Raw genomic sequence first — 22,931 nt, forward strand, 5'->3', positions numbered from 1 at the left:
GAGCCGTTTGTTTGTTGTAGTAGCCTTGAGCCTTCTAACGACTCCAAGGCTACCACAGCGAAAGTTCCTATGGAGCCCAGTATACTGTAATATACTTAAGAAATGAAAACCCTCTAAACAGAAAACCATAGTATACAGAAAACCATGTCTGTCACAAAAAGGAAAAAAAAAAAAAGTTACCTGAGCCTCCTCCCCTGCATCTCCCACAGTCTCTACTAATCTTGAAAGGACATCTGAAAGTGTTTGTGCAGAAAGAGGCTGCTTGAGGGCACGGAAAATCTGGAATGACCGTCCAGCATAATGGCGAGAGGAGCAAGACAGCGCCGTCTGCAGTGCTACCTCACTCAGATGCTGCTCCAGTTGGAACCCTGGAAGGGAACAGTACAGGTAATATTACACCCCATCTATATAATATCTGCAGTTAGTATTACATCTCATCTATATACCTGTCTCATCATTGACAAAGGTCTAAAATTACTTATAACTTAATTACTTAGCATAGGGTTTTCTGAGATTTTACCAGTGATGACCTATCCTCGGGTGTTTGAGAAGGCACTGGCGCTCGGACTTCTCTCTGCTTACCAAGCACAGCGTCATACATTGTATACCAGCTGTGCTTGGTATCGCAGCTCACCCCTATTCACTTTAAAGGACCTGCGCTCCGCCTAAGCCACGTGACCGATGAACATGTCATCACTGCCCTAGAAAAAGTTGTGAGAAGGCCGCGGGGCAACTGTGAGTGCCGGTACCTTCTCAAACATCTGATCGGGGGTTTTGGAAACTGCCGGGACCCCCACCGATCAGTCTGTTTGAAGAGGCCTGCCTTCGGCTTCAAAAACTGTATTAAAAAAATCTAAACGTGTAAACTTGTCCAGGATCTCACCAGAACTCAAAATTCGACAATTTTCTCTCCTGTGTTTTTTATATTTTTTTTAATTAAAACTGAATCAGAAATTTAGCATTTAATTTTGCAATTCCTTAGCCATTTGTATCGGTAGGAAGGCTTGTTTAGGTGGATGGAGCATGAAGAAATTTACTGAAAAGGTTTTTCTTAGCAGTTTACAAAAAGAAAAAGAAAAAAAAAAAAACTATGAAAAGCCTGGAACTACTGAAGAAATTACCCTCAGATTACACATACCTGATCTACAGTGCTTGAAGACAGTGACCACATGCTTTAGAAATACGGTAAGTTGCTCAGCACTTTTAATTGAAGGATTTTTCGCAGAAACATCTTCATGGTTCCACAGAGGTCCTCTTTTTCTAAAATGCAAATAAGAAAAAATAAAATAAAATAATTAAAAAAGTTCTTGTATATAATACAGTTACAAATATATTTCTTAGTATGCTTGTAAACAATACTGCTTTTCTTTAATCGGGTTTTCCTGCCTTTTAAAAAAACCTGCTGCTGTGAGAAGAGTGGTTCCGCAGTGGTCTCCGCTGCTCTCAGACTGGCTGGGGGCTCTTCTGCTCAATTCCCACCCAGATGTGTTCCGAAGTCTTTCGGTTCTGCCGCATTTAAAGTATGCAAACCCATTTAAAGCAGTTGTAACAAGACTGCAATGTTTCACGTACCCACAGGATAGATCTCACAGGTGTCCGATTGCTGTGACGTAACAAGAACAGGGGTCCCGTGTCCACTGTCCGAATACAGTGGCCGTCATGCATGCTGCCACTCCATGGAACTACCAAAGAAAGGCCAAGTATAGGACTCTGCTATGTCCCATAGAGTTAAATGGAGCGGCTATAAGCCTGCTTGACCAATTACACCACTGAAAGGGGGGACAAGTGACCCCAATTCTCATGATTGAGGGGGTCTCAGTGATATCTCCCTGAGCAATCTGACACTTACCACCTATTCTGTAGGCTTTAATATTGACACAACCCATTTAAGGTGAGAAGCTGAGAGATTGTGTAAATGGCACTAGCCATCTTGTACTGGTCCTGCTATCTCTACACATGTTTTCTGAGGAGTCTTACAAGAAAGCTGACCGAGCTGTTCCAGTGACAGTTATGTTATGCCTATGGTCAATTTAAGGGAGTATTTGCACCTTTTACATGTATGGCATGTCCACAGGGCATACAATAAATATCTGGCCCCACCCGTGGATATGCCAAACAGGTCTAAGGCAGGAATTCAACTTTAACTAAATAAGAAAGCATAGCTGAGTGATAGCTTTTAAACGGTCTGCAGAATTATAAATGCAGCTGTGAAGAACCCTGGGCCAGAACTAATGACTGATAAAAGACAAGTTGCACAAAACTTTCCTAGGTATATTATACCTAATATAAGCTGTAAAATGGTTGACGCTACCAAAACTCTTAAGATCGCACTTGTCATGAACGGGGACAGATGTTCTGTTTGGAAGAAGATGACTCCTACTTCTTTTCTCAACACCTTCATCCCTATTCGCAGTGGCATGAACAGCACATCTCTATCTAAGTTAACGGGTTGAACATTTTTCCTCTAGCTGGACAGACATTTTAAGATAAGCTAAATTCTGTTGCTGAGAGAACCAGAATGTGGCAAAGATAGTTTAAACATTACATTCCTCTTTTAGATCACAGAAAACATGACAAGTTTTTAATTGCAGCCACTTAAAAATGTGCTCATGTGTCTAGATATTGCTGTTACATACTTGTTAGGGCCCCCCTGGTGTTATTTTGATTCCCTTTCAAAATGTCCACCTAAAGCATCCATAGCAGGGGAGAAAATGACGCTACTAATGCTCTGATTCTTAATGGCTAGTCAACACATTAGCAGGAATCACTCTGGCGTCCATGTACAAGAGCATTCGGGCAGCAGAGGTAACGAGCGACACATTACATGAATATTCTGAGTAGGAGTCAAAAGAACAACCATAACATATACATATATATATATATACAGACGTGGACAAAATTGTTGGTACCCTTTGGTCAATGAAAGAAAAAGTCACAATGGTCACAGAAATAACTTTAATCTGACAAAAGTAATAATAAATTAAAATTCTATAAATGTTAACCAATGAAAGTCAGACATTGTTTTTCAACCATGCTTCAACAGAATTATGTAAAAAAATAAACTCATGAAACAGGCATGGACAAAAATGATGGTACCCCTAGAAAACACAGAACATAATGTGACCAAAGGGACATGTTAATTCAAGGTGTGTCCACTAATTAGCATCACAGGTGTCTACAACCTTGTAATCAGCCATTGGGCCTATATATATGGCTCCAGGTAATCACTGTGTTGTTTGGTGATATGGTGTGTACCACACTCGACATGGACCAGAGGAAGCAAAGGAAAGAGCTGTCTCAAGAGATCAGAAAGAAAATTATAGACAAGCATGTTAAAGGTAAAGGCTATAAGACCATCTCCAAGCAACTAGATGTTCCTGTGAGTACAGTTGCACATATTATTCATAAGTTTAAGATCCATGGGACTGTAGCCAACCTCCCTGGACGTGGCCGCAGGAGGAAAATTGATGACAAATCTAAGAGACGGATAATCCGAATGGTAACAAAAGAGCCTAGAAAGACTTCTAAAGAGATTCAAGGTGAACTTCATGCTCAAGGAACATCAGTGTCAGATCGCACCATCCGTCGTTGTTTGAGCCAAAGTGGACTACATGGGAGACGACCAAGGAGGACACCATTGTTGAAAACGAATCATAAAAAAGCAAGACTGGAATATGCCAAACTACATGTTGACAAGCCACAAAGCTTCTGGGAGAATGTCCTGTGGACAGATGAGACAAAAATCGAAGTTTTTGCCAAGGCACATCAGCTGTATGTTCACAGACGAAAAAATGAAGCATATCAAGAAAAGAACACTGTCCCTACTGTGAAACATGGAGGAGGCTCTGTTATGTTCTGGGGCTGCTTTGCTGCGTCTGGCACAGGGTGTCTTGAATCTGTGCAGGGTACAATGAAATCTCAAGACTATCAAGGAATTCTAGAGAGAAATGTACTAGCCAGTGTCAGAAAGCTTGGTCTCAGTCGCAGGTCATGGGTCTTGCAACAGGACAATGACCCAAAACACACCGCTAAAAACACCCAAGAATGGCTAAGAGGAAAAAATTGGACTATTCTAAAGTGGCCTTCTATGAGCCCTGACCTCAATCCTATTGAGCATCTTTGGAAGGAGCTGAAACATGCAGTCTGGAAAAGGCACCCTTCAAACCGGACACAACTGGAGCAGTTTGCTCATGAGGAGTGGGCCAAAATACCTGCTGAGAGGTGCAGATGTCTCATTGACAGTTACAGGAAGCGTTTGATTGCAGTGATTGCCTCAAAAGGTTGCGCAACAAAATATTAAGTTAGGGGTACCATCATTTTTGTCCATGCCTGTTTCATGAGTTTATTTTTTTACATAATTCTGTTGAAGCATGGTTGAAAAACAATGTCTGACTTTCATTGGTTAACATTTATAGAATTTTAATTTATTATTACTTTTGTCAGATTAAAGTTATTTCTGTGACCATTGTGACTTTTTCTTTCATTGACCAAAGGGTACCAACAATTTTGTCCACGTCTGTATATATATATATATATATATATATGCGCAATATTTTTATTTTAGGCAGCTTCCAGAAAATAAAATTTAAAGGGAACCTGTCATCGGGATTTTGTGTATAGAGCTGAGGACATTGGTTGCTAGAAGGCCGCTAGTACATCCGCAATACCCAGTCCCCATAGCTCTGTGTGCTTTTATTGTGTATAAAAATGGATTTGATACATATGTAAATTAACCTGAGATGAGTCAGAGCTTGAAAATATGACTCTTCTCTGGTCACACAAGTAAGATATGACTCTTTAATGTTAATTTGCATATGTATCAAATTTTTTTTTTTTTTACACAATAAAAGCACACAGAGCTATGGGGACTGGATATTGCGGATGTGCTAGCGGCCATCTAGCAACCCATGTCCTCAGCTCTATACCCTAAATCCCGGCGACAGGTTCCCTTTAACTTGCCACAAGTGCTGCTTCACGGTCGTACCCCTTGCTCTGAGTGGGAGCTGTAGTGGTCTCCTGGTTGGATGCTACAACGGTCACTCAGGGGGAAGGGATGGGGGGCAGAAAGCACGTCCCGGTGAGAGACCGCACCCTAAGCACTCACAGGCGTGACACCCATTGAAATAAAACTTCATTGGCTTGGACCTGCTGATAATACAAGCTACAGTAAAGGTATAATTACCTACCTGGCCCCAACCCCTGACCAGCTCTGTCAGCAGTTTTGCAGGGTCAAAACTGTTGTCAGACACCCTTTAAATAATTTCAATTGAAATGTTTAATGTTTTGCATTCTCTTGGTTGATAATCAGGTACAAACGGTACATGACATTGTTTTCATCCTATAAACTGCAACCTTTACAAAACATGGGAAATTAGGTTCTAACCTGCTATAAAAACACAGACATATTGGTATACAAAACGAGAAGAAGCATACCTCGATGTAATGAACTCTATGAGTGTTTTGACCTTCTCGTCCTGCTCCACAGAGAGATCAGTCTCATTGAGGATGCTTGTATGCAAGTGAGAAACAGCAGTGCTTGTATTCCCTAAGCTAATGCTAGAAGAGGTAGAACTTGAGCTGAGCCCTGAGTCCGTCATGGGGGAAGGCTGGTATTCAGGAATAAAGTCATTCATACCTGAAAAGGCAAAAAAAAAAAAAACAATACCTCACGTACAAACAGGTCTAATTACTGTAAATTTCATCCTGGCGCGGTGAAAAGATTAGCGTCTTACCTGTGAAGGAGAACTCTAGATGTGCGTTGCTTTTTACAGTCAGTACCCGAGGTTCATTACATTCCCTATTCCTGAGGAGAATGGACGCCACAGTCTGCACACTGCTATTAGATCCCATCACAATCAGTAAATGTAGAAGCAGGCGCTTACAGTGCTCATACACTTCAGGGTGGTAGTGGTCAAAGCCTAAAAATAAAATCACCAACACATAAGAAACTAGCAGCAATAATTCTACGTTTCTCTCCACGAAGTACACATCTAGCTAGATCGTTATTCCTCCTCAGACATTTATGGCCTATCAACCCGCCGCTAACTCTAAAATGCCCCACTTCTGACCTTGTCCCGCCTGGAAGCAAACGCCAGAGGTAGTTGTGACTACAGATACAGCTGAACAGGCTCTGCTACACCGTTTCCTCGGCTCCCATACAAGCGAATGGGAGCTAGAGAAACTGCGTGGCACATCCCGCTCAGTTGTTTCCGTAGTTCCCAGCATGTCTGCCCACCGCATCCTGGGTCGGTTCTGAGATGGGAAAAGCTGCCCCGCATTAATATACAGAATTCAACTGTAACCAGAGCAGCTCTTTATGAATCTGACTGAAATGAACCACACATAAGAAAATAAAACATAGCTGTAGCGCAATAGTAAACCAGCACAATCGGTGTCAAGAACACAATTCTAAACTGGTAAAAAGCAAGCAGTTACCTATAAAGATGGCATGCAGTAAGAGATGCAGGTAGCCTCCCCACTCCACCTTCACACTATGATCAATGATCAGATCTGTCAGGAGGATCACTGCTATGTTGCACCTACAAAATACATTAACTAGTTAAAACACAAAAAATTACCTTAACCATAAGGATGTAAAAAAGACATGGAACTAAGGATAAGAATGCAGAATATAGAACGGTTAGGCATGCGACTAGTACCTGTGCAGTGATGTGCCAGGGGATGTAGTCTCTGGCAAATAATCCACAAGGGGTGACCAGCAACCTCCTGTGGGTGGGAAGGGCAGAGGCTCTGCTCGGTTGTGTTCCATCACTTTTAAGCGCCAGTTAGAGAACAGTGGCATAGAGTCACCTGCAACACAACAAGGAGACGTCAATAGTCAGGATAAGATTAACAAGGTCCAGTACATTAGAGAAGTAATAATGAGATCTAAACAGGTTACACTTCAACTAGACAGTCTATAGAGGCACCAGATTCACCGCAGAGGGGCTGCTGGATGATACATGTGGTGCATCATCAGACCATCTAAATTTACACCACCTACTGGCTTACTTTGCACCAGAATTGTGCATTGTGCCACATCTTAGGTCATGCCCCCTTACTCACAAAGCCACAGCCACCTGTAGAGTGCAAAGCAAAAAGTGGGACACTAAAAGGTTTGACAATTCAGAGTTAATAAGGGGGTGATGATGTCTGTAAAGCGCTATGGAATATGTCAGCACTATATACGCAAGTAAAATAAATAACTAAATAAGTCACTTGGCCACAGTGGATGGCGACCTCTAGGACGCCTCCTGTCATCCATTACACAGACAACCCATTGATCTGAAGAAGAACTGTGCAATGCTTCATTTCCCCTGTTGTGGTGCTGCATAGAAAATCCACACTTGTTGTGCGGCTTCTCCCCAGCTGATCGTGAGACACTTTGTATTCAGCTTATATTGAAGGTGTGCTTTTATCGAGCAGAGATTGTCTAAAAGCAAAGGACACCGCTAATAAATGAGGTGCACGGAGTGTGCACCAGAAGTCAGACTCAATTTGAGCCAAAATTCTGGCACACTTTCATTAGTATATCTGCAAACACTGCACTAAAATTCCGGCAGCGGGCATGTGGTGTCTGGCTCCCACTGATTTCAGTGCTGCAATTTGTGGGCCACAGGTTTAGAGTGACGACCGCGCTAGTAAAGGACATGTCCCTTCTTGATACAGTGTACGGACAGTCTCTGCTTCGAGCCATGGCGGGTATCTGCTTGCGATTTAGCTTCATTCAATGGCGTCAAGCCACCAGTTGGTACGTGGTATCCAAACTGAACAGCAGCAGCAGAAATCTCAGTGGTTTCTTTGGCGGTATATGCAAGGGATTTTGACAGCATCAAAATACGCCCTGTGAATGGTCCCTTAGAGAAGCAAAAACTCAGTAATAGTACAGGATGCATGTATCGGATTAGAAAATGGGTGCATCTGAACATTGCAAATATTTTAGAGAAATTTCACTCAATGGGGGGAGATTTACCATTTAATTACACCTGATTTTTTGGCATTAGGAGTCACAAAGTCTGATTTTAAAGAACTTTTATAATACCACTGAGATTAAATCTAGATGCAACTGGTGCTTTTATGCCACCCTCGCCAGTTTCTGAAAAGAGGAAATGGCAAGGGTGGGGCTTGGTGCAGATGACAGGTCCATCGGCTGTGGCACATTTGTAAATCGTACCAGAAACTGGAGGAAATGATGACTTAAATCTATACCAGCTATGTGCATAGATGGTGTCAATTTCAGTCTGGTGCATGGACTGCCGGAGGGGGCATTACATTTATGACGAGGAATGAAAGGCATCCTAAAGATGCACAAGGCCTCAGGGTTCCTACAGTCTGACTGTCACCAATTCGCAGAGTTAAAGGGTTAATCCCATCTCAGACATTGGGGGCATATCACTAACATATGCCCCCAATGTCTAATAGGTGCGGGTCACATCTATGCTAAAATTGAAGCCTGCAAAGTCCCAGAGGGCGTACTGCTTGGCTATTTTCAGCGCTCCCATAGTAATGAATGGAGGGTGGCTTCGCATGCCTCTGTATTCACAGCACCCATGAGACCAGGCCTGTTAAGAAAAGTGTAGGTACCAGAAGTAAGACTCACATCTATTGGACATTTTTGGCATATGCTGTCGAAATGGTGGAAATACCCCATTTAAATGCTGCACAACAAGGTATAAAACAAAAAAAAACATGAACATGATTACTTTTTTCCTCCTCGTAAGACCCTCCAGAACTGCTGCTGTAGCGGGACTCCAGTCTATGGTGCTGGCGGTTTAGGTTGCTATTCAGACCACTGTAGATATCAAGATGGGCATAGCTATAAAAAAGCAAGGGAAGATTTCATACATATGGCACGCTTGCAGTCTCTAAATCAGAATAAGGAGATTATAGTACAGCCATGAGCTAAAATATAAGAGCATGTAACTAACAGCGTCTCCCTCCACAGCATGTAATGCGCATTCCATGGTAACATCAGCCATTTACAGCTTTTCTAAATGGATTATACCATAAGCCTGTATATGATTCTTGATCTTCTTTTCCACCGAAACACATATTAATGCCAATCCCAAGAATTGTGTAATTCCCATGCCGCATTACCATCTGTCATCTGTGAGAGGATTTTCCATGTGACGTCTTGTCCAAACATAATCTTGTTTCTATAATGGCTTCTCTTTTCCATTTTAAGGAATGCACTAGACTAGAGGATTGAAATGTGTCTTTATCTTTCCATCTTTATGGTCCTACCCCCTACTGCTGCACTTTCTTGATGAGAAACTAATGACGAAGATAAAGTAGTTTTCCGGGACTTAGATACTGATAACCTATCCCTAGGTAGGTCATCAATATCAGATCGGAGATGATCCGACACCCAGCACCCACATCGAGCAGCTGTTTAGGGTGGAAACACTGGAGACTATATAGTGGATGAAGCTGGAAGAAGGAGGCTCCTTCCACTGTGTGACCCTGAAAGAAATATTACTATACATAAAAGCTTACTAAAAAGCTGTCCTTTAATTGTACATATACCAATATGGGTGGGACCATGACAACCTCTATAGGCGACTTCACATGTAGCTTGCCAATACCATCATAAGTAATGCAGACATGCGGTTTTACCACAAATCTGGCTAATATCCCAGCTCTACACCTGCTGTATAACTGCAAAACCTCAAGTCTATTCAAAATCAATGTGTTAATGTTCTCCAAATTTGGCTGCGCGGTGGCAACTACCAGCATACTTACTTTTCCTCAATGCCGTCCCTTGTATGCTTGTTCTCATGACTGCTGTCAGTAGGAGCTACCATTGTATTGCTGCTGGATGTGGTTCCTGCCAAAACAATACATACAATTAAGAATAATAAATCATAATAAATCAGAAAATTATTCAGCAAACATTTTGGACCTAAATAAGAAATGGTGCTCAGAGAAGTCACTGTGTGCCAGCCATTCATGTAAGTCACTAAAGGTAATGAAAAGTTTTTATTGTATATATAAAGACATATCGTAAAAAATGACTATTACAGTATTGGGGATGCAATATTTCTCTTTACCTGAGGTGACTGAGGGTATTTTATAGCTTGAAGTGATGCGGTAATATGGTGGATTGTCCATGTGTGTCACTCCAGAACTCACTGGGTCTGTAAGCTGCAGCTCATTGACCAGTTCCTCTAAGAGCTGCATGGTCTTATCTCTGCCCAGATACACAATCACCTTCTTCACCTGAATACCAAGGAAGTAAGGGCACAAGGTTAAAATGTATGGCCTCCAAACCTGAGGGGCAGGCGGCTGTCATAAAAGGGGATCTGCAGTCCTTAAAGGGCTGGTTAGGAAAAGGAGATTCAGTCACGGTAAATACTCACATAAGGCAGGAGGCTGGGTTCACTGTTAACTCCGCAAATGCTTATAAGAAAGTGCAAAATAATTTTCAGATTCTTCGGCCAGCCATCTGCAAGGGTGGTCCACACGTTTTCAATTTCTGACCAAGCCACCTCATCGCCATACTGGAAGTAATCACATTTAAGTGAAAGCTGTGCTCAGAACACACAAATATTCATTCTCTGAACTTAGACGCTTCCCATATTTTTGGTAAGTGTTGTAATGGGAGACCAAGAAACACATAAAAGACCACTTAGTGTTATAACCACAATATGTCAATATCGAAATCACATCCGGCTTCAGCAGCAGTTACCTGTGTACACGTATCAGTAATGATGTACTTTGTGGACAGCACACCTGACTTCACTGCGCATGTCCAGAATGTAAAAGCAGCGCTCCAGAATGTCAAAGACCCTCCATCCCTCCAGTACTGATGACTCCTGGTAAGCCATTTACATATTACATGGCAACTTTGCTTACGACATGTCAAATGGCCAAAGATTGCAGTGTAGTGCTGCCTACATAGCAACTAATGTAAGTAAATGACCTGCAAATTGCCAAGACCGCCACTTGACAGCTGCACGGAATCCCACAGGATGGAATTTCTTGTGACTGTTGGGTGGTGGTCACGAAAGCATGTGGGTCACAATATGACCCATTCACTTCTATTAGTTGCAAATACTTGCTACAATACAATCTCTGACATGACTAAAGACACTGTGTAGCCCCACTCTTATACATTTTATTTCTCCCTCCTGGCAAAACATCCGATGTCAGGGGCATTTCCAGAAAGGAGCTTAGAAGATCTACAGCATCATGGTGTCATTTTAAAGGGGTTGTCCAGGTTCAGAGCTGAACCCAGAAATAACCCCTTGTTCACCCATTCAGCCCGTATAAGTGGAGCCTCAGAGAATGCTCCCCCTTGCCCTGCGATATATTGCGCAGGACAAGGGCTGTATTGTTTACATTTTTACACTGCTAGACAGAGACTTCCGCCTAGCAGTGATCACAGTGATGTCACTAATGGGCGGTCTATAGTGCTGCGCTTAAGACCAGCCATTAGTGCCACTTCTAGGCGGGAGTCTCCGCCTAGTATTCCCGTACAGAGATCCGGTACGTCACTGGACCTTGCCGTGTGCGATACAGCACAGGGAAAGGGGAAGCGCTCTGATGCGTCACTCATTCATGCTGATTCAGCTCCGGACAACCCCTTTAATGATTGAAACTCTGGTCTTGCTTTAAAAAAAGGACAAGAAATTTTGATATCCAAACTTTGCCATTTCTAGTGGTTGATGTACACATTTCCTATGGAAGATCTCCTTTACATTTGGCAACTTTCACAGATATATAGTTTGGAAATATTATATCTGTCATATTCATGTTTGTGTCTACATATGTGGCCCAATCCTTCACAATCAAATGCAGCATACAGCACAGATTGTGTAACTTGCTGGAAACCTTTGTGAAGACTGGGCACATCAGTGCCCTCTCCCCCTATCTGCCCTGATCCTAAAGTTTTAGCAATTTTTGAAATTCTATTTGAAGACTAAAAGAAAGGCCAGAAAAATAACAAAAGGTCTAAAAGACTACAATGGTTTCCAGATGACATCAGAAATAACAATCCACTACGCCCTGCTGTAAACAGACATGTATTACCTTAGCGGTCATGTACAGTAAGTTGTTCAAGACCATGGCTGTGGCTTGAGGTGAACCCCATCCCTCTCCTCTCAGCCAGCGCCTGCTGTTCACCATCACATCTCGGTCTCTTAGTGACTCCTCTACTTCATCCTCGTGTCTGCGGACTGTGGGCAAAGGCTTCAAATCTACCAGTTCTATGTTGTTCATCCAGGGAAGTAAATAGTGCAACATCACCTGACGGCCAGCAGGGTGCGCAGTCTGTATGCGCTGACTAATTTCTGGGGGGGGGGAAAAAAAAATGTACAAAAAATGCTAAATATACCAAGTACATTGTAGTCATATTAAATATACATTACTTAACTACACTTTAGAAAAACTTCTGATCTGTCATAGCGACACATAAAAGGTTTTAATTGGTGGGGGTCCTAGTGCTGAGACCCCCCTTGATCACTAAAACAAGGAGTAAGATGAAGATGGAAATGTCGCTAAGACATATCAAACGGTTTGATAAAGTGTAGTTACTCTTCATAGAGGTTGTCCCACAAAAACAATGTATACATTTTTCAAAGCAACACCTGACTTTTTCTAAATTCTCTGTCCAGCGCACTGAGGCTGACACACATGAGCTGTTCCGTTCTTCAACTCCCACCAGCTGCAGCAGAAAGGACATGTCCCCTGATCGGCAAGCTTGAAATAAAGCTAGCAGTGCAATTGCAGCAATTAATCAGTATTGCCCTGGATCCATGTGAGGTACAGGGCTGGTTCTAGCTTTATTAGAAAGAGACTGGTATGTGCCATATGATGTCTGATTTTTTTTTTACATTGCTCATGGGATAACCTCTTTAAAGAAGTTCGGGTGATGAATTTACAGATGTGAAGTGGAAATGTTACCAGGCGGCAGTTTGCGTCATAGGAAATATCAGAAGACCTCAAGGAGTATTTCTAAAATGATTATGTGACCTGTCAAGTACCCCTGGGGGCAGCTGTAGCCACTCTATTAGGGTATCATACTGATGCTACCTTTCCTCGGTGTGTCCTACCAATAGGCTCTCTATACTGTGAAGTGCAGAATACAGAATACATTTACTACACAGCCCTTTACAATGACGGGAAATATACTGTGCAAGCTAAAGGCCCTTTTACATGGGTCAATGATCGTTACAATTATAGGAAAGAAGTGTTCATGATAAATGTCTAACGGTGCCACCCATCAAGGACTGCGGTCACCAGTCTGCTGGCCAGAATCTGTGATTCTCTATAGGGATGAGTGACTGCAGCAGTGATCCCTTGTTTCCATAGATAGCGGAGGTGACTGCTGCATGTAAATACCTCCTGTAACGAGCAGGCAATTATTGGGAATGAACAGTTCAATCATTCCTGATAACTGCCGGCTATGTTGGTCATTGTAAAGACAAGGTGAACTGAATACCTGAGAAAATAGCAAGTGTTAGCTCTGGGTAGGTGCGCGCCAATTCTTCAGAGAGCTGGTAGTAAGATACTGAGTACAAGTGTGGTAGTGGAGATGGGTGACTCAATATTCCATCCGTTCTATGGACTTCTAATTTGTGAGCATAGCGAAACATCTTCGGTTCCAGAATCTATGAAAGCCAATAGAAAACACTCAGGTAAGTACCGCATATAAATTCTACATAAAATAACACTGCTAAAATTAGTAGGAATCAAAGATACTACAGTGCTTCTATACTAAGAGAATCCGAAAACTCCATTTGGGGTTGTAATTAACCAAACATTGTAGTAATTCATTAAAGAAATTAAGTCTCATTGAGAAGGGCCAGGGCATTAGTTAGATCTTGCAATACCAATTTTCACCACTGCCACCACTGGATATCATTTACATGGAAGAGTGCCCACAACCAGGGGCGGATTGCACATAGACCTTATAGGGAAATTTCCCAGTGGGTCTCCTGAGCCCTCATCACGGCCGGCCAGTGGAAGTTTTGGGGTATTTTTGTGCTGCTGGCAGTATTTTGTGATGGACTGTGGTATTTGGCTCTGTTGGGGTGGTATAATGTGCCACAATATGGTATTGCTGGACCCTGCCTTCCATCAATTTGGACCAGACTACAAAACAGGGCTACTTTTAGTATTTTTTCCAGGGCCACTTTAAATTCCCAGTCCGCCCTTGCCCCCAACCCAATCACGATGACTATTTTTTTATTTATTTTTTTAAGAAGAAAACAATTTTTTTACAAGGTATCACACTGTTCCTGCTCTTTATACAGTGAGGTCACAGCATTACATGAACCGTTAAAAAGCTTTATGCGCAATATGCTGCTCAGTTACTGGACTTTATACACGCACGGTGCAATAAACAAGGTTTACCAACCTGCAATAGCTGCATAGCAACTTCATAGACATCCCGGGCAGAATCCGCCGCCTTAAACAGGATCAGATTAAGGAGGGTAACTGTGTCACACTGGTAATCCCTAGAGAGAGATTACATAGATTGCGCTGAACACCATGATCACAGGAGACGCTACATGCCTTGTACACAGTGTAACAATAGCTTTATAACCTATATACACATGTACATATAACATCGGGAATACCTGTTCTGGAAAACACTGGCGATGGCTTTGAAGCAGCCAGAGGCCACTCTTTTGGAGCCAGTGTAGCAGCGGTCCACTGCCCACAACATGAGGTTGCTCTGGTCTGGATTGAGTTCTAGTAAAAGCATCACTGCTTCACAACCCAACTGATGAACCTAAACAAAGACAAATCAACTTACAACTCAATACCGGACATACAACGTATCTCAAAAGATTACATTTGGGACTGACTGACCGAGGAGAGAACTCAGTAGTATAAACCTTAGCTCTCAACGAATGCAGATTGACGCTCGGCAGAAGGAGCTTTTACACTGGGCAATTGTCCGGGGTGAACAGCCGCACAAATAATCGCTTATAGTTTACAATCATTTCAGCAATTGTTCGGTTCCATGATGGTCCCTGTATACATGGGGTGATGTGCTGCAGACAAGCAGTTTTTACCGTCTCATAAAAGAAGCGATCAGCCGACAAAAGAGCATTCTCTTGCCTGCCGGCTGATCACAGGGCAATGATATGCCCCGCTAGGATATGCCCCCATTGTCTGATAGGTGCAGGTCCCACCCCTCTGGGACCCGCACCTTTATCGAGAATGAACCCCTGAAGATTGTGGAGGGTGCACTGCGCATGCGCAGCTGCCCTCCATTCATTTCTATGGGGGAGCTGAAATTTGCAGATCGCTGGCTCGGCTATTTGTCAGCCCCATAGAAATGAATGGGAGCGGTGGCCACCCAAAACCCGGGGTCCTCTGGCCACCACCTTCCCCGCTCCGTTCTGGGACCTAGTGATATGCCCCCCTTGTGCAAGATGGGAATACTCCTTTGATGACCTATTCTCAGGATACAGTCATCAAAATCAGTTTGGTGGGAGTCTGACACTGGGCACCCCAATCAGCTGTTTTCAGTCAACTGCTGGTGCTGGAAACTATAAAGTGGATGGAGCTAGAAGCACAAGGTCCCATCCACTGTGTGCTGGCTGTGCCAGGGTACTGCAGTTCAGCTCCAATTCAAGTGAATGGAAGTGGAGTTGCAGTACTCTAGAAAACTACACCCGTGGACGGAGACTTCCATCCACTGTATAGTTTCTGACACCAGCAGCTGCCTGAAACAGCTGATCGGTGTTGGACCCCACCGATCTAATATTGTTGACCTACCCTGAAGGTCATCAATATCCAAGTACTGGAAAACCCCTTTAAGCTACCTGCACATGGGTGCCATTTGGTGCTGATTTGCCGCAGATTTCACCCTTCCATTGAAAAAGATGAAACTGGCACAAACAATTGACATGAAGTGGATTTCAAAATCCGCACAGCAGGTCAACTTCCACACAGAACGAAAAAAGGTAAGTGTACATGAGATTTGTCTAATCTTATACACTTTGCTATTATTGTATTACACTGCATTTTTCCACCTAGAATAAAGTGTGTAATCTTCAATCTGTGCAGGTGGCCTTAAAGAGGTTGTCTCATTAAGAAAGACGCCTATCCACATGTTCTGTTAGAGTATATGATGGTCACAGAGCAGATTTACCCGCTTGGGACCCCCTTTATTAATAAGTAAGAGTGACTCTCACGCTGGTCTCTGAATTCACATGACCAATGTATACTCAGGCGACACTTCCTGGAATCCCTGGCAATCACCAGGTACCGCCTGGCCAGGGTCTGTAGAGAAGCAGCTGTCTTGATGAGACAATCCCTTTGGTACATAATGTAGATCCATAGGGTATTGTGGAAGAAATGTAAAAGACATGGCAACCAATCTATGTTACCTTTTTGTCCTGGGAGTCCAGGATGTTATCCAGCCATTTATACAGATAACCATCTGATGAAAGTCCAACATTATCTGCAACAGGGCCGCAACACAGCACAGCCGACATTGCCTGGAAAGAGAGGAACACACAAGTCAGCAATCCCCCATGCTTCACAGCTCGTTAGTCTTATACTATTTTCGATACAGAACTGAAATGGTTTTTATACTACTTTTATAGATCAACCACTAGGAGGGTAAGTCCTGTTGACCCAAATCTCATGGATTCTACACCCAAATCTGCATCAAATTTGATAACAATCCTAACCACATGCATATTGGTTTTCTGCACCTCTGTTCACATGTGTGGCTTTTAGCTCCACTGAAGAAATAAAATGCACGCAACTTATTTCCATGGACTGTGTATGGAGAAAGCAAAGGTTTAGCTCCACTGAGTGACAAAGCGGCTAATCCTTGTGCAGATCAGCGGCAATTCAAACTTGGTATCTACAGCCGAAACCACAAGCCGTTCAAGCACAATGACTGGCTGAAGCCAGGGGACGTCATCAGTTCTGTATGGCAGGGACTGGATGGGCAGCACTAGAGTGAGTGGTGGGACTTTAAAAGGTGAAGATAGATTATTTTATACATTTTTAAGGTTTATTGGTCATAGAATTTATTTTTAATATCTCTCACCAACCCTTTAAATCTTAAAGGGGTTCTCCGGGAATTAAGAAAATACTTAAATATTACTTTGTTATAAATATATTTCCAAATACCTTTCATTAGTTATAATGGCTCGTTTTGTCTGGGGTGCAATCATTAGGAGAAATAAAATGGCTGCCGTCCTATTAGTGCAGACAAAATCTGTCCTAAATCACACAGGAAGACAAGTTATTTCACAACACTGAGCTAAAGAGCTGCCTCATCTTCCTCTCCGCTCTGCTTGTCAGGGATTTTGATCCTGAATACAGATAAGAATCCGCAAGAATGGAGCACAGGACAGACTGTGGTAATGGAGACTGCATACAAGAGCTGCTGCTCATCAGCCACATCCCCACCTCCTCTCTGTACTTCATGTCTCCTCATGAACTCCATTCCTACAGAGATTCAGCTGAAGATCATATTAAAATGTATTCAGGATCATAATCCCTGACAAGCAGAGCAGAGAGGAGGATGAGGCAGCTTTTTACCTCAATGTTGTGATTAGGACAGGTTTTGTGTGTACTAAAAGGTCGGCGGCCATTTTATTTCTCCTAATGATCGCTCCCCAGACAAAACGAGCCATTATCGCTAATGAAAGGTGTTTGGGAATATATTTATAATAAAGTAATATTAAAGTATTTTAATTTTCTTAATTCCCAGAGACCCCCTTTAATAAAGAATCATCGTTTTACTTCAGCACTGGGAAAAAAAATAAACCGGATATAAAAGTCTCCAAATCACCTGCACCTCTCATGCCAGGTCAGGCTATTTCACAGTTCTATTAGTCAGGCCGAGGGGAAGTAACAAGGTCCATCATGACACGTCAAATTACCTTTTATTAACACCAATAATCATCTGCTCTGTCAAACCCCATCTACTGCAATTACACTTCACAGAACTCTGCTCATAAGCACTAATGATCAGCTTTACTGCACTCAGGTTTTATCCACAGGATTGGACAAATGTCTGACAAGAAGGGGCCCAGGAAGACTTTGCGTACAAGAGGAGATCAAATGGAGACCAGGCTTGTGAAGCTATCGCTGACCACTTCAGCTTACAGCACAAAGGGGTTATAGGGGGCATCCAGTCTCCTAAATGGGAAGAGAGTTCCTTTGCATTTCTCAGAACACCATTCAGCACCAAAAAATGTCATGCAGGGGGGGGCACAACCTGCAGCCCACAACCCTGCGGTTACAGACATGTCCCTTTCTAGTGGCTGCTCACATGTATTGTCCCATTATCTGGGCATCCTGGATGTGTAACCAGAAAAGGTTGTGCACCTCTGATATAATGTATACGTGAATAATAGCATTTTTTGTGCTTACTTGTAAAATCCTTTTCTCGACGAGTTCATTGGGAGACACAGAAGACCATGGGTATAGCTGCTGCCACTAGGTGGCGACACTAAGCAAAGAAAGTGTTAGCTCCTCCTCTCAGCTATACCCCTCCTGCAGACACTGAGCTAATCAGTTTGTACAAAAACAGTAGGAGCAGCTAGGAGAAGCCAACAGAAAACAATAAAAAGAAAGAAAGGCAAAGAGAAGTCAGAATCAAGAATTGGAGGGACCCATCAAGGAGAGACAGCAATGTACTTACAAGGTGGGAGCTGTGTCCCACAACGAACTCAGCGAGAAAAGGATTTTACAGGTAAGCACAAAAAAAAAATCCTATTTTCTTGCTCGTATCATGGGGAGGGAACAAAAACAGAACGAATCCAAGGCCGTTCATAATGCCCCGCACAGAAATGCAGGGGAAGACACACCTGGAACCCTGAAAAGGGACAGTAAGAATCATTCCCAGGAAGGCCAGCCAGAGAGCAGCTGAACACGCAGAGGCTCCGGCTGGGCAGAAGAACAGTCCAGGGAATATAAGTCACGGCTTAGAAGACTGCAGAAGATACAGGAGAGAGAGACCTAGCCTGCATTTAGAAGACTTCTGAGGAAGTGATATCCATGGGTCAGAACCTCAGGGAAAAAAAAAAACACACGAGAGCCATTAACAAACACAACACGGTGTGAGAAGAAAAAAGGGAACCACTCAGTGGAAAACGGATTGGAAGAAGACGAACTAAAAATGGCATTTGGATATCAAGGGACAGAGAAGTGCAGATGTGACAAAAATGTTGTCCCCCAACGGTAGGGGTGCCAGAAGGCAAGGCCCCAAAACCATAACAGGCTGCCAGAATAGAAAACCACTCCAGCGGGACCATGATGAACAAAGCAGGGCTAGAGAACCTGGATGACGGGCATGAAATTGGCCCACAAGAAAAAGTTATTGAGGAAGTGAAGAAAGTCAATGGGAACAAGGCAGTGAAACCGACCCAAACCACAAATAAGGAGGGGAGTAACCTGGCAGGAAAAAAAAAAAAGTTTCCTCCGGAAGCAAATACTTCCAAGGGGTTTGCTGCATAAGAGTGTTCCCCAATGGAAACGCCAATGTGATAAGTAGCAGTAGGTAGAGGAGGACCTTAAATTCCAGAACAAGAGAGGAGAGTCATGGAAGGCTGCCTGAACTGGCAGACCTAACCGGAAGCTGAAGAAAAAAACTCCTAGGCCAAAGGGACGAAAATATGAAGGTTGTGTAAACCCATCAGACACTGTTAGCTGTCACTGCGGAATCACAGCACCTAAAGAAAAAAAGAATGGGGTTATCCGAGGAATGCACAATACGGGCCGAAAGGAACCAGAGATGGCATAAATACTGCGCCAGGAAGGGAGTGTGGACACCAAACGCCACAAGTCCCAGAAAAGAACTGGTAACAGAACCAATACCACCTGCGCAGGCACTCTACAGCAGAAAAGGGGCAAACGAGAACTCAATGGCTATGGAAACTGGCTGAGCAGGCAGAAACAGTACCTGGAGAAAGTGCAACTACACGCCCTGCGGAAGGGGAGAAGTAGAAGAGGCTGATGTGGCTCAGTAGGGAACCAGCAATTAGGGATGACAACAAGGACAGTACGACCGCTCTACCCGCGGAGGGGAGCCATGCAAACAATTCACATATGAAAACTGAATAAGTGCATATCCAAAACCACAAGGAGGCAATGCTGATGCTGTCACCATAGCAGATGGTAGAGGCAATGCACTACATGTGAAGGGAAGAAGGCTCAAAACCAGAGCCATAGAAACCGGCAGGTTATACCATGCACAGAAAACCGTACTAATACCCACGAGAAGTGAGCAAACCCACCAGCTGCAGCACGTCATGGTATGGGCAGATAACAGCACTATAGGGAATAAGAGTACCTGTCAGCCAGCGCCTCAGGAACACCATACATATAAGGCCTGGAGGATCTATCGCACCCAGTGATGGCCGAACATGAGCACAGCACCACCTGTGAGAAGGAAATTTAGGCACAATCACAGCTACAACTAGCGAGAAGGTTCCCCCCCTAGAAGGGGGAATAGTGCGCAGATACCGCACAAAACACCAGGGCCGATACTCAACATGGGGAAAGGGGATGCGGTAAAAACGATGAACACAAATACTCCCCCTGGGACGGAGTCACACAGTAGTGGACACGGAACAGCAGTAGCCATAAAATCTATGGCCAGCGCAAGGCTGCCCCATAGAGGGGAGGCCATAGTCACAACTATGGTCTCTAGGGCCAGAGGAGAGGCTCCCCCTGAGTAGTCACCAAGAAAATGGTGCTAGCGCAACGCTCCGCTTGAGAAGGAAGGAAACTGCAGACGTTCCACCTGACCGAGAATGGACGCCGAGCGTGTTGAGTCAACAGCCTGTCAGCTACAGTCCTACTTGGAAGACAGAGGCTGCCACGTAGGTGCCCAATACCAATCCAAACAATGACTACCTGAGGAAAGAGATAGTGTGGTGTAGTCACAGTATCTAGTAGTGCCAAAATACCACCTATCACGGGGGATAAGGCGACTGTAGGGATCGAGTCTAGCAATAAGCCTTCCATGGAACAGAATGCAATGCGACATAGGATGGACGGCTTCCAGAGACAGTGAATCACTCTGCTGACGGAAGAGGGGAACCCGACAAGATGTACCGGGTCCACTGGTAGTGTAAGCACTACTGGTTGTGCAACTACTCCGCCAATGGAAGAAGGGTAATGCTACCGGATCTACAGTATGCAATTGTGGTGCAACTAATCCACCTACAGAAGTGGGAAACCTGAAAGGACAGAACCAGTTTTTGTGCAATTACTTTGCCTGCAGAGGGGGTAATGCAACAGGACGTATGATATCCGGTGGAAGTGCAGTTACCCGCCTAATGAAGGAGGGCAATGCGATAGTCTGTATAGGAACCAGTGGTAGTGCAACTACTCTATGGAAAGAGGGTAATACCACAAAATTTACAGTGCAAATACTCCTACTCCGGAAGGAGAGGAATGCTGGCGGAAGTATAGTATCCAGTGCAAATGCAATTACTCCGCCTATGGAAGGAGGGTAATGCTACAGGCTGTACAGTATCCAGTGGCGGTAGGAACTAGGTTCAGAACAGGACCAGATAGCTCTGAGGGTTAATAATATATATATAAGCAAGTACCGTTACTCCACCGGCCTGGCCAATTTCCTGAAAAGGGGCGTGGGGAGGGCAGGGCCAGCAGTCCCAGCAAATGTATCATCTTAACTGGTAGGGATTCGGCACCCCGATCTCCACCAAATGCTAATATGTCACATTCATAGAAGCTCAGAACATCACCTCTAGTCTAACAGTACCAACACTGGCTACACGCACATCCTTCATGGGCAGGGTCCTCTCTCCTTCTGTACCAGTTTGTAACTCGTCTTGTTCATGTTTGATGTCTGTATTATGTATGTGCACCCCTTATCATATGTACAGCGCCATGGAATGAATGGTGCTTTAAAGGGTTTCTGTCACTAGATTTAACCCTATTAAGCTAGCTGACATTAGTGATGTGCTAATGTCAGCTAAACCTAACTAACCTATTTCTACTTTTAGGAGGGGGGGGGGGGGGGTTGTTCCTGCTCCTAGAGGCTCCGTTCTCCCACCTTTGTCGCCTTCCCCAAGTCCTGCTTGATAGGGCCAGGCAGCGCTCACATCTGTCCTCCAGCCCTGTGCTCTGGAGAAATCTCGTGCCATTCGGTATTCGGCGCAGGCGTGGTGAGGAGGCTGCCAGCGTCTTTCCTTTACCGCGCGCTTGCGCCGAATACTGAGATTTCACCAGAGCACAGGGCTGGCAGACAGATGCGAGCACTGCCCGGCCCTGTCAATCAGGACTTGGAGGGAGGCGACAAAGGTGGGAGAACGGAGCCTCTAGGAGCAGGAATAACGCCCCCACCCCTGCTCCTAGAGGCTAATTATCATATTATAAAAGTTAGATTTCTGGTGTAACGGGGGCATAGATAAAAGAAAGTAATGGGCTAGTTAGGTTTAGCTGACATTAGAACATCACTAATGTCAGCTAGATTAATAGGGTTAAATCTGGTGACAGAATCCCTTTAATAATAATAATCCATAGAAGAGCTCTGTCTGATGTGAGGCAGTGCAGAGGTTAATAAAGTAAGCAATCTGTTGGACTATAAAGGGCTAGACGTATTTCGGGTTATAAATACAGAGATTATCTTGTGCAGAAAGAGAGATCTGTGCAGTCGTGATCAGAGCACCTACTATGGTTATATGGAGCAATGACCTAGAAACAGAAGTGCTCTCACACTTTATTTAATCCTCCCTCCGATGGAAAAGCATTCTGTACTGGTCAGCAACAGCGTGCAAGACAGGGCAGAGGGGGATATGAGCGAGGATTGGAGCTGGATGGAATAACGCAGCACGCTATGCGATTCTGACCTTCAAAAGACAACGGACGCCTGACATAAAGAACTAAGGCTCTGTTCACATAACTGCTGGGGGGCCGTCGCAGATTCTGTCACACTTGATGGAAAAAAATAACCCTGTGTGGAGTGCCATTTTTTC

At 43.9% G+C, this 22,931-nt stretch overlaps 1 protein-coding gene across 10 annotated transcripts in view; it reads right to left on the reverse strand.

Moving 5' to 3' along the window:
- The window catches only part of FRYL (FRY like transcription coactivator), a 317,468-nt gene that overhangs the window by 53,148 nt on the left and 241,389 nt on the right, over positions 1–22,931 (reverse strand). For all 10 annotated transcript variants that reach the window (XM_044298955.1, XM_044298912.1, XM_044298895.1 and 7 more), the window contains 15 exons: positions 16,347–16,457; positions 14,583–14,737; positions 14,360–14,459; positions 13,442–13,610; positions 12,031–12,290; positions 10,359–10,499; positions 10,050–10,218; positions 9,742–9,826; positions 8,703–8,815; positions 6,660–6,810; positions 6,436–6,539; positions 5,733–5,918; positions 5,434–5,635; positions 1,139–1,260; positions 181–368 (listed from right to left, as the gene is read on the reverse strand). In XM_044298955.1, coding sequence (XP_044154890.1) covers positions 181–368; positions 1,139–1,260; positions 5,434–5,635; positions 5,733–5,918; positions 6,436–6,539; positions 6,660–6,810; positions 8,703–8,815; positions 9,742–9,826; positions 10,050–10,218; positions 10,359–10,499; positions 12,031–12,290; positions 13,442–13,610; positions 14,360–14,459; positions 14,583–14,737; positions 16,347–16,457 — 2,256 coding nt within the window. The remainder of the gene's footprint in view (positions 1–180; positions 369–1,138; positions 1,261–5,433; positions 5,636–5,732; positions 5,919–6,435; positions 6,540–6,659; positions 6,811–8,702; positions 8,816–9,741; positions 9,827–10,049; positions 10,219–10,358; positions 10,500–12,030; positions 12,291–13,441; positions 13,611–14,359; positions 14,460–14,582; positions 14,738–16,346; positions 16,458–22,931) is intronic.

The sequence above is a fragment of the Bufo gargarizans genome, chromosome 1 (assembly GCF_014858855.1).
Source record: "Bufo gargarizans isolate SCDJY-AF-19 chromosome 1, ASM1485885v1, whole genome shotgun sequence".
In the NCBI taxonomy this organism is placed as follows: Eukaryota; Metazoa; Chordata; class Amphibia; order Anura; family Bufonidae; genus Bufo; species Bufo gargarizans.